The sequence below is a fragment of the Gouania willdenowi genome, chromosome 16, assembly GCF_900634775.1.
Source record: "Gouania willdenowi chromosome 16, fGouWil2.1, whole genome shotgun sequence".
Classification (NCBI taxonomy): domain Eukaryota; kingdom Metazoa; phylum Chordata; class Actinopteri; order Blenniiformes; family Gobiesocidae; genus Gouania; species Gouania willdenowi.
This window is the reverse complement of record NC_041059.1, coordinates 3856661-3874635: the sequence shown is the minus strand read 5'-3', so window position 1 is coordinate 3874635 and position 17975 is coordinate 3856661. Positions and strand designations below refer to the sequence as shown.

Sequence of the window (17975 nt, the reverse complement as noted above, 5' to 3'; positions counted from 1 at the left end):
CCTGAACCTGTTCCAACCGGTAGATACTAGAACCCGGAGACATCCGGAAACATTTCAGAGACAGAATGCTCCTTACTGTAATCATAATTGAACTGTAATTATAACAAATATAACCTTCCTATCTCCTTTCCTATCCACTGTTCCTTCACCCCCAGAAGTGTTTAAGTGGTGGCCATGATGAAGAACGTCTGATTTCTTTTTAAACTCAGGAAAAGACGCTCAATGCTTCCTTTATAACCTCCTTTAGCCTAGGAAACACTGATGCATCCTTTACCAAAGGAGACCAGATAATGCTTACCCACAATTCCTTGCGGCGACAACATCTAAAGGGACACGCACACTTGAGCTCTGACAAGTAACAGAGATCATGTAAGTTACCAATGCAATAATATGCCTTGAACAACTTTAAATAATCTAAAACCCATATCCTATTATGTGTAAAATATATTATCAGATTATAACTGACATAAAACAAACACTATGTGGTTCAAGAATAAGAAATCAGACATTTTTATCCACATTGTTTTATTCAACATAATTCATATTTCTGAGTGGAAGGTGAGTGTGTCTTTTAGTTTCACTTTTGTTCCTCGTAGCCTGGTGGCCTCTTTTCCTTTGATTTACATTCAAACCTTGTGATTTTTGAGATTATATCAGCAGAAAGTGTTATAAAGTAAACGTGGCTTTAGTGCATTCTCAGAAATTTAACCCTGTGACGTCATGCAAATTAGGCTCAGATTGACCTGAGACTTTCAACATGGCTGCTGCTTGGCTCAAGGGTGTGTGATGTCAGATTTGTTTGGACTGCAAAAATCATTGTCCACCGGAGCCACCACAGTCACGTGCGCACCAGAGCCAATCACTGGAGAGATCACTCCCCGCACCACCTCCTGAGTCCATGCTTTACGTGACCGTGGATTTGTACCTGCAGCGGCACGAGCTGGAGTAGTACTGTATATAGCTGTTAGCAGTTAGCTCCCGTTCAGTGCACCTAAACCAGGGGTGTCCAATTCCGGTCCTCGAGGGCCACTATCCAGCATGTTTTAGATGTTTCCCTCTTCCAACACACCTGATTCAAATGATTAGGATCGTTATCAGGCTTCTGCAGAGCTGGATGAGGAGTTGATCATTTGAATCAGGTGTGTTGGAAGAGGGAAACATCTAAAACATGCTGGATAGTGGCCCTCGAGGACCGGATTTGGACACCCCTGATCTAAACTGACTGTTGTGGATTAATGACACTAAACGAGGAGATCTGGATCCACGAGGACAACAAACTGGAATGGGACTAGATGGGGTTCGACTCCCTACAGTGTCCTTGCTAACAGCCAAAATATATGAAAACACAATAATTATCAATCTACACATTTCACAACAAACCTAAATGTCCCTGACGTCCCACCTTCAAACTCAACCTCATTTAACCATCCATGAAAAAGCTACTGAACCTCCCACTTTTTTACAGCAACACCTACTTCCTACGAACACTGCACTAGTGTTCATAACAGGAGCTATGCACATTAATAAAATACCATTTATAAACATGTAAATATGCAGTAGGAACTAATAAAATGAAGCTCAATAAAAGTCTGGAAAACAATAACCATAAATAAATATTTGCTTCCTGGTAAAGATAGTAACTCTAGCAACTGGTACGATGATAAACTTATGTTATATTATATATGTAAACTGATTTTACAGCCTGTGCATGCAGTACGGGACACAATTTACTTTGTATCCGTTGGCCTATGTCTACGAAATGTTTCCGGATGTTTCCGGGTTTTAGCATCTCCCGTTCCAACCGTCCAATGAGCTGCTGGCTTCTTTACATCCCTGTGAATGACAAGTACATAATACATGGCACAAATTTCCAAATCTAAACATAGCACAACCCAAATGATAGATTACATGTTATGTGCTGTGACTCTCTGTCAGCTCTGAGAAGCCCTGCAGCAGCAGCCCGTGGAAATGAATCAGCAGCAGAATGCATTAATTACATCTTCAGATTGAACAAACGATTGTGATCTTTTTACACCTCCATATTAGCCTGTATAGCCCTTCAGGACAAATAGACATCCAGCTAGAGTAAACACTAGTAATACGTCTGTGTGAGATAACAAAGCTGCAATTACACAAAGGAAAGCTAAAGTGGGACTTAATTATTAGCTTTAATGTGATATCCATGATGTCGTAAGAGGAGAAGTGGGATCAAATGAATAATGAATAAATAGTGTGCAGTGGTGAAGATCTACTGTATATGTGTCAAACTCAAGGCCCGGGGGCCCAATCTGGGCCGCAGGAGAGAGCAAAAATGACAGAAGAAATTTGAAATCATTGTGTCCAAAAGAACAGAAGTTGTTCTGGTAGCTGGAGAGGTGCCAGGGCACTTCTCAAGCACTGCCGAGGTGCCCTTGAGCAAGGCACCGACCCCATACACTGCTCCCTTCATTGTAAAGCGACTTTGAGTACCCAGAAAAGCGCTATATAAAATTGATGTATAATAATAATAATAATAATAAATTATACTCAACAATATTTGCAGTAGGGCTGCTCGATTATAGAAAAAAAAATTATCACGTTAATTAAAATGATTATTTGTCAACCAAAAAAGTGATTTATAAACCTTCAAACACTAAAATTTATGCACAAAACAAAAAATATATATTATTTGAATGCAAGTAAATAAAAAGGAGCAATGTATTAATAAAAAAATAATATTCAAATATGTTCCCTTTTGTAAACAAATGCAGTGCACAGCATCTGAACTATATATTACTACAGAACTGTAGCATTTAAATAAGAAAAAACTGGTTTGTATGTTCACTGTTGTATGAAACTCTGTAAAACATATTCTTTGAACAATTACTAATAATATAAGTGCAACTTGAAAAAAGTAAAGTTGGTTTTATTTAGCAAATGAAACATGTGTATAATAATTTCTGTAATCGTTGAGTGTAATGGAAATCGTAATTGAATTTTGATTAATTTCACAGCCTTAGCTCTCAGTTTTTCCGGTCCTTTTGTCACATGATTGCAGTAATTTTTTAATGTTAAACTGTTGAAAAAAAAACAAAAATTATTACAAACTTCTTTAATTTTCCCTTAATTAAATAGAAATTGGTCACAAAATCAAGGACATTTAAAGTGAAGACCCTGTTGGGACTGATAGTGTTGGGCGTCTCAGTTACCGTTACAAATTACTTCTCCCAAAAATAGTAACTCAGTTACTATGCTGTAAAAGTAAAATTAGTTACTCTGCAAAGTAATTATGAAGTTATTTTTATATTTTGTTTGACTAAATATTTTTGTCATTAATATTTTTGTCACAAATATATTTTTGCAGACGAAAATGAAACGGAAACTAAAAAATAAGTCATTGATTGAGACTAAAACTATGACTAAAATCAGAAGACGGGAGAGATGTAGCCTGGAATAAATCCTAATTATATAGGCGATTAATCTGGAAGCGCTAACGGCGTTTGAGGTCAGGGGGGCGGGACAAACACGTGCAGAGTAACCAATCAAACAATGAGCAGGTCTGACGTCAATAGCGTGACAAGCGTAGTTCTTAGCCCGCAGACGAAAACAGCCCGTAGTACGGTACAAACTTACACTTTTAAAACCTCTTCTTGTTGTGATTTCAATAATAAATCCAGGTCTTTTAAAACACAGCAGAGCAACAGCTGCAAAGGTCTTCTCCATGTCGGCCGCCATGTTTGTTTTGGAGACTCCGCCCACCCCTGCTCTCTCGTGCGCTCTTCACTGTCCTGCTGCTGCCTGCAGGATGAAAAGTGCTGAGATGGGATGTCTGACACCGTGGTGCTTTAATAAACCGAACTGTAACGTGTCACTTTACTTCCCCACTAACAATAACGGCGTTGTAACGATGAGGAGAGTACGGTATTTAATTAGATTACTCCTTTACCGAAAAAGTAGCGCCTTTAGTAGCATCGTTTTACTTAAAAGTCCCATGTCATGCTATTTTTCACCCATCTTAATTTGTTCTAAGAACCCCAAAAACATAGTATTTGAGGTTTATTTTCCCAAACTCACCTGTTTTCCAGAGTTTCAGCCTCTGAAAAGTAATTTTCTGAGCAACTCTACACAAACAGGCTGATTTGCGTCCTATTTATGCATAGTCATGAGTGGGCGTGTCTATAGACGGGACACTGACCAATGAAATAAATACTCTGAGCATGTGTTTGAAGCCCTAATAGCACTTTATGATGTTTAAAGCACAGAAAAGTGGAATTAGTGTAACATGGGCCCTTTAAACGCCGTTATTCCCAGCACTGCTGATATCTATTACTTATTGCATGGATATTGTCGTTTCTTACATATTTTGTGTTGTATGTATACGTGCATGTGCAAACTATTACTTGAACACTGTGGCCCACATGAGAATAAACTGCTCTATGTTTGTCCCCTAAACAAACTAAAAGCCTTGTTCTGTGTGTATCCTGTGCTGCACACAGTTGAGTTATTTCTGTCTTTTTTGGTGATATTTCTGACATCTTCCTAACTCTGCAAGCTCTTTGGGAAATCATTAGTTTAGGATCATAAAACAAACTTGAAATTGCTAAGCAGAGGTTTCTTCTTTAATATCAATCTCCCATCCTCCGTCTAATGACGCAGCATCAAACTGATTCCAGTGATGCATGAACAAGACGTCTGACAGCTTTATCGTGATAACTCTGGAGAAGAGATTAAAGCTTCCTAATGTGTTTTCCCCTCTTACATTAATTGTTTGCACTCCATTGCCTGTAATGTGTGCATGCAGGCTCACCTTACTTCTCTCTCTCTCTCTCTCTCTCTGTTACGCCCACCCATGCTGAGATTGTAAACGGGGGGAAAGTGGAATAAACAGGAATCTAAGGGGTGGGAACAGATGGCAGTGGATTTCTTCCCTAAAAATGCAAACTTTTGATCAAGTTAATTGGACAACTTGAGGAAAGTTCCAGGCTCTTGCACATGCAGTCATACTGGAATATTTTCACTGGCGTTTGTTTATTTGTTTGTTTGTTAGCAGATTTACGTCAAAGGTACTTCATTTTAATCAATGATAGACTTTACAACGGTGTACATTTTAGGACATGCTCAGGTCTCAGAGTGAGGTGTCAGGTATCAGGAAAACCCCTCTGTCATTTGTCAAACCAAACGCTGTCATGGCCTCAGGCTTCAAAATAAAAGTCATCAGACTAAACTACCTCAAATACACCCGCCGCAGGCCGTAAAAAAACTGGAAGAACGCGAGACGTCATCAATATGTGCTGCTTCCGATATGAAAGTAAGTTGAAAGTATTAATTAAACATTCATTTAAAAATTAGGATTTTTAATGACAGAGTAAAAAAAAATAAAATAAAAAAGTAAGAAGAAATCAGGGCAGAGCTGCTTTATTCTTGTAAATAGGACGTTATATTTTACATTTTTTACGGCAGTTTTAATGTGTTTTGGACTAAATGCTGAGATTCATTGGATTTTTTAATGTTTTAAATGCTAGGTTAATGCTAATGCTAACGTTTGGCTAATGCTATCTAATGTTAATGCTACTTAATGCTAACTATCAGTGCGTAATACGTACACGGACCGAATGCTTTCAGATTCTTTCATCACATGCGCATAGACTACGTCACTTCCTGCACTCGCGATCCTTACGACAGAACTGCTGGGACGTGATCATTGAATGTAAACTGACCATTCAGTGTTTGTTAAATATTTTAATAGTAAACATTTAAATATGTGACTGTTTTGTGGTGTTTTTAATTGGTTTTTTTTTTTTTTTTTTTGTTAATTAAAAAAACAAATAAAAACAATACACAACATTAACAATCAAAAACCAAACAGAAAATATGATAAAAACCAAAATAAATAGGTACTCACTCAAAACATACTTTTCTAATTCTTTTTCAATAGCAAAGCGCGTGCGTTGGACAGATCTGGTCTGTGAAAAGATCGGGTAGTGACAGTTAATGCTAGCTAACGCTAACTAATTCCTAATGTTAATACTAGCTAATGCTAATGCTAACTAATAATAATGCTAATGCTAATCTAATGCAGTGCGATGCAGGCCAGCACCTGCATTCTCACTAGCATTTTCTTCAGGAAATGTTAATATTCTAGTCGTATATGTTAACCACATTGTGGTTGGTGCAAATCTCAAGACGGTTTATTATGTATTTCATTCTATTTTTTCTCCCCCCCCCCCTTCAGTATTAATGCAAATCCAGCCGCGTTGCCTAAACCTACAGACTCTCCTACATGGTGTCTGCACAGGTCGCTTCATTTAATGCTCGGGTGGCTGACACTCTTTACTGGCCTGTAATATCCTGCCTGGCTGCTCATAATTTGAGCCGTAAAAAAAACTTGATTAGGAAGCGAGCGCGGCAGTGAAATGGAACACGGCCACGTGTGGCCTTCATCACTTGTGACCAACCTCCACGGAGCCGATCCCCGCAGTGACAATGGGTAACACACACAATTGCTCGTGAATGATTTCCTTTATTTAGAGCCTGTTACCATTTCACTGCCAGATACACTCACACGTCCCGCAGCGTATTTCAAAACATGTTGGTTCATTTACCAAAAAAAAGCCATAATAGAATTTATTGCCTCCAACGGCGTGGTATGATATTTTCAAACTGAGCTCAGGAGCAGGGTAATTGATTCCAGTGTGAAGGTGACCCATTGTTTGGTGGTGTTGTAGCTTGAGTGGATGAAATGGGTTCTATTGATCAGATTTATTGACACTATAGACATTATTTCATAATATGTAAGAAAAAGACACAAAGAGGCTTGAGCTATGCAACTAATAATGTCTATTTAATAAATAATAAGAGCACGCAGAGAGCGCAAAACCTCCACCAAGAGCTAAATCTCCTCTTTGCCAGATATTTGCAGTTATGTGTCCTGATCATGGCACCATGATAATTAACACTTTAAAAAAATGTACATCCTAATTAATAATGATACAGTATGTCCAAATGTATGGGCAATCCCATTTTTTGGAAACATCTGGATGAAATGTGCAATCCAGATCCAATCCGGCAGAAACTCGGAACAAACCCGACATGACTGAATCAAATTTTAAACTAGATTTTTGAAATTCTATTGAGTGAGTGTTGAAATGTATTATTTAAAGTTACACAAGGCAGATAAACTAGTTTTTTTTTTTTTTTATTAGACTTAAAGTTCAGTCACTTACAAACCAAGATATTAATTTTTAAAATTTCACCATATCCCTACTAAAATTAAATGGAATCTTCCATGTACGGTGTACGTTTTAGGACATCCTCAGGTCTCAGGAAAACCTTTGTCAGATAAAACAACCCCAGGCTTCAAAATAAAAGTCATCCGACTCAATGGCATCAGGCTGTAAAACACGACATGGCATTTTATTTTGAAGGAACCGGAGGTATACATGACGAAGTAAGTTGAAAAGCCGTTCTTTCATTTTATATTTTAAAGGTTTCAATATATCAACGTATTGTTTGATTAATAAATAAACGTTGATATGTCTTAACTTTTAAAAATAAACAGAAAATATTGTCTGCTTCATTTTTGCTGCAGTACCATACATGAACTGCTGGGTGCAGTGTCGCTTCACCATTTACAATGTGCAACAGACGAAGAACCAAGTCACATGACTCGAACGCCAAAAAATAACTTAACAACAATAATAACAAATGAATTCATTATATTTTGTACAGTCACTGTTTTATGGCACTTAAAATGTGTATATTTTGTATTTTTTACAAATAATTTGAGAAAACTGTAATGAAAACTTCTCCCCCCCCTGCCCCCGCATATGATTAATACTACAAATATTGCTCTTTGTTACCCCGTGATTGCCAAAGGAAAATGATCTCCACCTATTGAAATGAAATGGACTTACATTGAAGTCTAATTATTAAAAAGTGTTCTGTACTATTCCAGCGTCTGCTCGCTGGACGTGAATGTGCTGTCAGTGTGCGTTAAATGCAACAGCGACTCGTCAGCTCACATCCCTTGGCTTTAATTGGGTGCACATGCTGAAACAAATTGCAAACGCTGACCTCACCATTGCTTTTCATTTGATCCTGTGCGTGTGTTGCAGGAGGAGCCATACGTCATGCTTAAGAAGTCTGACAAGGTGCTGGTGGGAAACGAGCGATTCGAAGGATACTGCATCGACTTGCTGAAGGAGCTGAGCAGCGTCCTTGGATTCACGTATGAGATCCGCCTGGTGCCTGATGGGAAGTACGGCTCTCAGGACGACAAGGGCCAGTGGAACGGCATGATCAGGGAACTCATCGAACACGTAGGTTTGATTTCTCTTTTTAAATGGATTACCTGTAGCTAATAGTTAATGCCATGAATATTACCATTCAATCTGCTTAAATGAAAGATAGACTTCACTACGGTGTACAGTTTAGGACATCCTCAGGTCTCACAGTGAGGTATCCGGTATCAGGAAAACCTCTGTCATTTATCAAACAGCCTCACTTGTCAAACCAATGAAACTTCCTCAGGCTTCAAAATAAAAGTCGTCTCACGCCTTGGCGTTTTGTTTGACGAAGTAAATTGAAATTTTATTTTTTAAAGTTACGATATATCACCATATTGTTTCATATAGTTAAATGAAACACTGATATATTTTAACCTTTAAAAATAAATAGAAATCACGAGCTTTGAACTTACTCTTGTATCCAAAGCCTCATATTTTACGGCCTGAGGCAGTTTTGTCTGAGGCTATTTAGTCTGAGAACTTTTATTTTGAAGCATGAGGCCGTTTGATCTGAAGGCGTTTGGTTTGAAAAATTAGTCCGTTTGATGTGACAAATGAGGATGTCCTAAAATGTACAAGACTAAGGCTGTGTTGTAAATGTCACATTTTGTACTATACTGTATACTACAAGCTCAATGAGTATATACTGTCTATTATATACTGTTAGTATGGTTAGGATGATGAGCGTTCCCACTGAGGTATACTTCCAAGTTTCCCAAGATGCATTTGGAACCTACATCGACAAAAACCTTGTTCACACTGAGGCTGAATATCTGTTGATTCTCCACTTTTACATTGAATGTTCTGAAAACATTTGAAGTGAGAAACTGACCAAGTAGAATATAAACATGTGATCATTTGATCCATAAAACTCACGTAGACACATTTCATGACGACATTACGGAGATTTTCAAAGACCCACCATTGTGCTACTGACCAAACTTCCTGTTAACTTCAAAACAAGAGCCCTATTTACAAAAGTGTTAAAAAAAACTAATGGAAGACAAGAAGAGATGCTTTTTCATTACGCTCGCAATGCATCATGGGGCGGTTGAGTCTGACTAACCAAGGTTTTTAGCCACATGATTTAGGAAAGTTCCTCTTTACCCATTTTACATGTTGAACAAAAAGTAACCTATGGATGTGGTTTACTGCGGACAGGTAAACATAAACAATATGTGAGGTTTATCCTCATAATCAATCCTTTACCTGTAAATTAACAACCAAAAATGGCTGAACTTTGCATCTTAAAACATAATCATTTGACAGTTTTGGATCAAACAAAATTCCCTTCAATTTTTTCTGAAATCCAAATACTTTACAAATGTTAGTAATGAACAGTTTTTGATGTGAGTTTAAATTACAGTTATTAAAGGCTACATGCTAGCCTGCTAGCTTGCACTCCAGCTGTTGGGACAGTTTCAAACTTACTTATTTACAGTATACAACTTTAATGTGAACTGAAAACATTTGTGCTGACAAGGTGTTCCTTAAAATTGTTGGACAGTCCAAACAACGTGGATTGGAAGCGTTGTGAGCTATTAGCCACCTTAGGAGACACATTAGATTCTTTTTCTCCACGTTTCCTTTCAATACTCGAGAACTTTGAGTTTTAGAGTTAGTGTATGTTGAAAATATTTCATCCTTTTCTCTCACATGATTGTAAGGGATTGTGTCTGTTGGAGGGTCAACATTCTCGTTATCAACACAATCCTCTGCCAAACCAACTTGGGGTCAAATTGACCCCAGATGAACATCAATGTGTGCAAGTTCAGCACATTGAAATAAATATAATGATAAGTGTGTGCTTTATTTATTAAAATGATCAAATGAAATATGAAGCAACAAAATAAAGTCAACTATTGTTTTTTAATGATAAACATCGAATGGGGTCAAGGAGGGTTAATGCTACATGCTAGCCTGCTAGCTTCCTCACGAGCTGTTGGGACAGTTTCAAACAGTTTTCTCTATTACTTACAGTTTACAGTTTTAATGTAAAGTGAACACATTTTTGCTGACAAGATGTTCCTTAAAAAGGTTGGACAGTCCAAACAACATCTTTTTGAGGCGTTGTGTGCTATTAGCCACCTTAGGGGACACATTATATTCTTTCCCTTTCAATAGTCGAAGCCAAGTAACTGCTTAGTGCAGCTACATCTTCATCATGCAGGCATTACTTGTCCTAGCGCTTAGCAAATGGGCGTCATTTGTCATTTTAATATCTTGTCTGAGTTTATGTTGCTTCATACAAAGTGAAAATGTTTTGCATCATCAGGCAGATTGTCATTGAACTGGGTTCTGTCGTTAATGTCCTCCTTGTGGACAGTGCTGCGCTCGTGATTAAAGACAAGTCGGCGGCAGCCTACAAAGCTGTCACTTACGTTTATTGCACACTTATGTCAAGGTTGCCTAAAAGTTACAAGTGTTTCGATGTAATCCGGCGAGACCAAATATTTCTCATAGCTGAACAAGCCAAATGCATAAAATGAGTGTGTAAAACTGTACATATTGTAAGGGTTCGGGTGTGTGTGGGGGTGGGGGGGGATAAAAGCAGAAAGCAGCTGTCCGTGTCAAACTCAAAGCTTTGAAACCCGTGAAACAGCTTCACGTCGATGCGATGGTGGCAAATCTCTGCTGGCATTTCATAAGTGTCCCTGTCAGTGCTCTGGCTTTGTCCTCAGCCCCATCAGGTCAGCGCTGTACTCAGCTGAAAACTTGTAATAGCTTAAGTGGCATTTAGTGGAGGGAATTGTATGGCATGAGTCAATGGCTTGGTGCTGAAAGGGTTGGGAAAGGTGGGCTCCCACTGCACCACTTTATTTTTTCTCTCTCTCTCTCTCTCTCTCTCCCCACCGAGCTTTTTGCAAAGATTCACGTAGATAACAATAACCTTTGGAAGAACAAATGCACTTACAAAATCCAAGGGATTTTACGCCTGAAATTGAGATACTTTACAGACTTTCTCATTAAACAATTGTGTCTTACCAGGTGGTTACACTTGAGTTTACTTTTGTTACAGCCAAGCAGAAGTAAAAAAAAACAAGCTTTTTGGTTTTATTGGGAACATATTGCTCCTAATGCTCCATCTGGTGGTTTTGACTAATGCACTGAGCCAGATAATGACCACATATTAGGTCTTCAATAAAACACGGGACAATGTTGACGTAAAGTTCTGAGCTCAAAAATACATTTGAACATTTTTATTTCTTGGTTTGGTTTCCCACCACGATGTCGAAAGTGGTCCTAAATGTGTTCCTAAATCCATCATGTGTTACCTCAGGACTTCATTTGCACATGGGGGTCACATTAAGGTCATACTCTAAATTAGGGGTTCTCAACCTTGGCGTCAGGACTCCATTTGTGGTCGCGAGACACTGGGTGGGTGTCGTCACATGCCTTCAAGAAACTAAGAATATTTTTTTAAACAATTTGAGCCCATTTTTGATAAATTTTTTAATGCTTTTTCTGCAACTACACCAAAATACATTTTTAATACATTTCTCCCATTTCTGACACTTCTCCATCAAACTGTAATGCATTTTCAGCACTTATAAACCCTTTCTGCCACTTTTCCACCTAATATTACATATGTTGACCATTATTGTCACGTTTGACCTCTATTCACAATAATTCATGCTTATTTTTGCCGATTTAACCACATTAACGATTTGTCGTGTCCATTATTTGCCAGTTTAAACTAAACATTCCTACTTTTTAAATTACATTAACCCTGGTCACATTTATCTGACGTTTACATCATTGAGATGCAATAAACGTCTCAATTTTGCATCTAAGGAGGAGATGGAAGGTGGTTGCCAGATGCCTTTAAGAAACTAACAATTTGAGCCCATTTTTGCTTATTTTTACTTTTTTCTCCATCGATGCCAAACTTGCCGTATTTTAACCTATTTTCATAATTTTTTCTTGCCATATTTTTTGCTCTTTTTAATGTAATTTTGCTACATTACTCCCATTTCTGCCACTTCGACATCAAATTTCAGTGCCTTTTCTGCCAAACTTTAAATACATGTTCACCACTTAAAAACTATTTCCACCACTTTTCCACCTAATGTCACATATGTTGACCTATTATTATCGCTTTTAACCTCTTTTTACCATATTTCATGCTTATTTTTTTGCAACTTTAACCACATTAACAATTTGTCATGTCAAATATTTGCCAGTTTAAACTAATTTCTCCAATATTGACACTTTGAGCCCTTTTTACCACTTTATTCTTTTCGTTTTTGACCACTCTTGTTTTGCAACTTTCAACCAATTTTACCACAATTTGTCACTTTTAAGTAATTTTATTTCAGATTAAAACAAGGATTTATATATTTAAGCTATGTATATACTATGGTACTGTGGTGCAAATAATAATAAACTTCAGGTATAGTGGGGTCACTGGCTGAAAAGGTTGAGAACCACTGGTTTAAATCAATAGAAGTCACATCTAATGTGCAAAAAAAATAAATAAATCTTATTCCTTGGAAAAAATCTGAATTGTGCATTTAGACCTGCTGTTTGAACATAGCTTTACCTCATCTGTGCATTTATCCCCAGATCTGGTATTAGCCCCCCTGGTATTTCAGGGGGTAATAGATTGATCCCAACTGGCAATTGAAACAAAACATCTAATTTGAAGGAAACCAGAATCCCCTCACTGGAGTTTCAGAGCACTTTCACACATGTTGATGGGAGTGGATGTTTCCATTCCAGAAGACAGCACTGCAGCCCTGTTGTAAACCTCTCTGTTCCACATACTGCACACGCTCACTGTGTCTCCCTCTGAGACTGAAGGAACTCCACACGTCAACAACTACGACATGCTGTGGATAGTTTAGCACGTAGCTTCTCCACTAGGGGTCAATGGGTAAAGGAGCTGGGAATATGATAATTAGAGCTTTGTTGTAATCAGCTAAAGCACTAGAATGATCATTATTAGACAAAGCGACTCAATAGTATTACTGTTTGGAGTTTAAACACATTCTAAAGGCAACTTTGGAGAAAGATTTCCTTAATATTTATACCAACAGGATGGAAAATTATCATCATTTGTATAATGCTGATGCAACACAAATAGGACATACCTAATAATATGCTAAGTGGACATGACGGTCAGATATTATAAGAACATAAATATAACATAAAATAGTGGTTTAAATATTAGTAGAGGAATGCAGAAAAGTATTATATTGAAAAAATATGAATTTTAATTTAGAAGTAAATAGTAACAATCATAACCTCACCATAGGTGTTTGAGAAGAAAAAAAAAAAAAAAATAAACAAAAAAAAAAATATATATATATATATATATACGTATATATAAAAATAAATAAATAAATAAATAAAATTAGATGAAATAAAAAAAAAATAATAATAATTGAGTGACAATAATAATAAATGTTTGTAATACAAATATCAATAATAACAATTATAACAGTAATAATAAAATCATTTAATTGACTCATATGTATGCAATAGGGATTTAACGATTCATTCAACTCCCGATACGATTCGATTCACGATACTGGGATCACGATACGATTCTCTCACAATTTATTTTACAAAATGGGACTGTAGACAAATGATGACTGAAAAATATTCCTTTATTTTTTTTTGAAAAGAAAATACTGTACTATTTTTTTTTAATTATTTTTCATTGTCAAAAGAATCCCTTGATAAACTATTCAAAACAATGCAATTTAACTAAAAATAAATCTTGAATGAAATAAATAATAATAATAATAATAATAATAATAATAATAATAATAATAATAATAATAATAATAATAATAATAATAATAATAATAAATAAAGGTATAATACAAATGAAGAAGAAGCCTATTAATTTAAATTCTGGTTCTATAGTAAACAATGCAAAACTGCATAATAGTTCTTTTTCTTTTTAAAAGTGCAACTGAAAATGTATTTTGTGCCTTAACAATTGGATTTTGAAAAAAAAAAAAAAAACAGTCTGCACTGTATTTACATCAGATATTTGTTGCCTATGAATTAATTTTTAACTGCCTTACGATTAATCATTACATCCCTAGAATGTAATGAAGGAAAAAATAAACATTATTATTGTGATAAAAACATACATTCATATTAAATCAATATTTTAGATTATCAGCACAGTTCATTACTTAAAATATGAATGTAATCTTCCATTTTGATTGTTGGTTCCAATTGTTTTTTCAAACAGGTAAACTACTGTATTTTTTATAGCAATTACTTTCATCTAAATAGCTAACTAAAACACAACAGTGTACATTTACATCTCACACCATGTTTAGTTTTTACAGCATATTGTAAAACATATTTTTTTATTTGATTTCCTTAAAAAAAAAAATAAATAAAAAAAAACTCTTAGAAATATTTTTAAATGTAACGATTGAACTGAATATGCGATTCCTTGCTTTATGACGTCACATGGTTTCTACAAGGCATGAACGTCCACAGAACGCTCATAAACCAAGCGTCTGCAAACAAAGATAAAAACATGGAGCCATGTGGCACACAGCGGGGGCGCCGTCAGGTTATCTTCTTTGCTTGTACCAAACACGTGTGTCTTTGTAGATGAACACGCTGCATGTATATTAACACGTCATTTGGATCCCAGCCATCACATAGAAATGTGAATAGTTTGATAGAGACAGCAGGGCACACAGTGGGACACACAGTGTATCCATCAACACCAGCACCAGTGGGAGCAACTATTTGAAGTCACAGACATTCTTTTAGCATTTGTTTTACAGCCATGTGATCACATGTGTTTGCATTAGAGAGAGGAGGGACATATCGCCAGATGAAGACATAGTATAGCCTTCAAAGATCAATGAATCAAAGATGACGTTCTCCGGAATGAAAGACGTAAAAGATTCAAATTGCAGCTTGGAAGTTTGTGTCCATCTTCACCGTAAACACTCTTTTTATTGACTTTTGACTGCTTTTATTCTCTTTCTGTAAACAAGAGGTTTACATCGACATCTTTAACTTTTCCTGATAATTTACAGCAACTAAAAGCAGCAGAAGTTGGTATTTTGACTGAAAAACTGCTAAATGATCTAAAAAAACTGCTAAATGATCTAAAAATCCAGCTGAATTATCCACTCCAATAGAAAACAATGGGATGTTTACAGGCAGTGGGGCCGTGTGACATCATCAATCATGTGACTTCAAGATGGAGGAACACAGACTCTAAAGCTCTAGTAGTGCCATTTTTAAAAGGTCAATGTGCATAATGGTGTGTTTTGTTGGACACATATCTACTAATAACTACATTTCAAAGATTTTAGGCTAAACTTGTAAAAAAACTAAAATCTTAGTCCTAGTCTTTCAATAAATAATTAAATAGCAAAACCAAGACATTCCAAAAACGTAGTTCTTAATTTGTTGGGTCACAGAAAAGACTGAGAAATGCTGGATTCTTAATTATTTTTAACTCTTTGTTTAGTGTATTTAGATAATAAAGGGATTTAGTTTACTGAAAGTGCGTGAACTGACTCTAGTGGTGTAAAAATGCTTATAGTAAACAAATGTGGGAACAAAAGGCGTGGCCTATCCCACTGCTCAGTATGTAGGACGGGAAGAAAGCGCCCCTTTGTGAGCTGTGTGGTTTTTTTGGATGAGGCGAGTATCCGAGCGTGAACCAAGCAGCTGGTTTCATTAACCTCCTGTCCAGCCGTGGCGCCGGGGAACCGCGGGGGGGACGTGATATTAACTGTAACTCTCTAGGTATGCAGACTGGGACATAAAAAAATGGTAGTTGCAAATTTGTCACAGGGACAAAAGCAACACTTGCAATTATTAGTAATTACACAGGAATACAAATTTTAATTAAAATGTGCTCTTTTTTATAGCTACATTTGACAGCATTGATTCAGCTTCCACTCACTTATAACCTCTATAAACATGTTTTTATTTAGATATAAGAAAATAACCTGAATATAACATTTCAAATACCTAAATATCACATATTTGTCATGTTTAATTTTAAACAGTTTTAACTAAGACAACAAAACGTCAACTGTTCATATTCTTGTTTTTCTTGCATTATGGTACTTATTGATTTGTTTAAATGTTTTACACTTTAATCATATATATTATGTCATATCTGTTGTTTTTAAGGTGTATATCTTCTGATTTCTGCGCAGAAGCAACAAACTTGATTGTGTTTCTTACATTGTACAATCTCACATTCATATTTAGAGTAGTTGCTTACACGTTCACCACTTACTTTAAACATCTGTATTAATTCATTTTGATTACTGGTGTGGAAGGGGATTTTACCCTGCATCAGCATCTGCAAAGCATTAGTTAAATTGACGTCAATCGTCCAGAATATTTGATGAGTTTTATTAATTTTTGTTGATAGGTTTAAAATATGTACGTAAAAATGTTGATGTATTTTTTTTATTTTCAAACAGGGGTGTGAAACTTATTTTAGTTCAGGGCTCAAATATGGACCAGTTTGAGTTTAAAGGGCCACAGATTATAAGTGGAAAAGAAAGCAAATATAACATTATTTTGTGCCTTGGTTTGTACTTCAATGTATAATAGATATATGAATGATGATAAAGTATAGCAGTATATCAGTCCCTGCAGGATATTTACTTAAATGTCCTTGATTTTCAGAAATAATTTGAGGAAAATTTGATAGATCTTGAAAAAATTGACAGTTCAATTTGAGATTTAAAAACTGGAAAACTAAGCTCTGCAAATATTGTGGATTTTAATAACATTTTTGTATATCTAGAATTAAATTAGTTGATAATTTAAAAAAAAAAAAAGTAATTTTTATGTCCTCGAGCGGGCCAAATTTGATGCTATAAAGGGCCAGAGTTTGACACATGTTTTAGGAGTTTCTATAGAATTGTTAATTGCTGTCTTGCATGTCCTAATTGAGAGACATTTGCTTGTAGCAGCAGTTCTGTGTGTTTAATTATTCATGTATTCAGCGTGTTAATTATTAAAGTCTCACTTAAACCAAATATACCAGTAGAAGAAAACTACTACAACTGTTAAAATTGATGGTTTTTTTTTCTTCCATAGAGGGCAGACCTGGCAGTTGCTCCTCTCACCATCACCTACTCTCGTGAAAAGTTAATCGACTTCACAAAGCCCTTCCTGAACGCGGGCATCAGCATCTTGTACCGTAAACCCAACTCCACCAACAGTGGTTTCTTCTCCTTCCTCAACCCCATGACTCCTGATATCTGGGTCTACATCCTGCTGGCCTACCTGGGCGTCAGCTGCGTCCTCTTCGTCATTGCCAGGCAAGTTGCATTTTATTTGGTCTTATCAGTCCCATTATGTAATCCTCTATGACAGACATACTGTATGTAACTGCCAGCCCCCAATACAACAGCTTTTTAGATAAAGCCACCATATTGGATTTACTGCTTGAGAGATGTGCCCAAATGCTGACGGAACATTGTTTTTAGCCTGACCGAGAAACAAATCGTTATCTCATTTGACTCCCCAAGCCAGCCGTTCAAGGCCGACTTATGTGACTATTCTCCAGGATGTTTGTGTCGACTGACGCTCCGCCCCCTCCTCCTCCTCCTCCTCCTCCTACTCTTCCTCCTCCTCTTCCCCACCACCACCTGGAACTTTGTTCCTGAGTCAGGTGGTTTCACATCATGTGTGATGGGCTGCACTGTACAGAATGAAGAGAACGGGATCATGTTCCATGTTTTCATG

At 36.5% G+C, this 17975-nt stretch overlaps 1 protein-coding gene across 3 annotated transcripts in view; it reads left to right on the top strand.

Moving 5' to 3' along the window:
• grik3 (glutamate ionotropic receptor kainate type subunit 3) overlaps positions 1-17975 on the top strand; it is a 163936-nt gene that overhangs the window by 120634 nt on the left and 25327 nt on the right. For all 3 annotated transcript variants that reach the window (XM_028470424.1, XM_028470423.1, XM_028470425.1), the window contains 2 exons: positions 8094-8297; positions 17325-17548. In XM_028470424.1, the coding sequence (XP_028326225.1) occupies positions 8094-8297; positions 17325-17548 (428 nt within the window). The remainder of the gene's footprint in view (positions 1-8093; positions 8298-17324; positions 17549-17975) is intronic.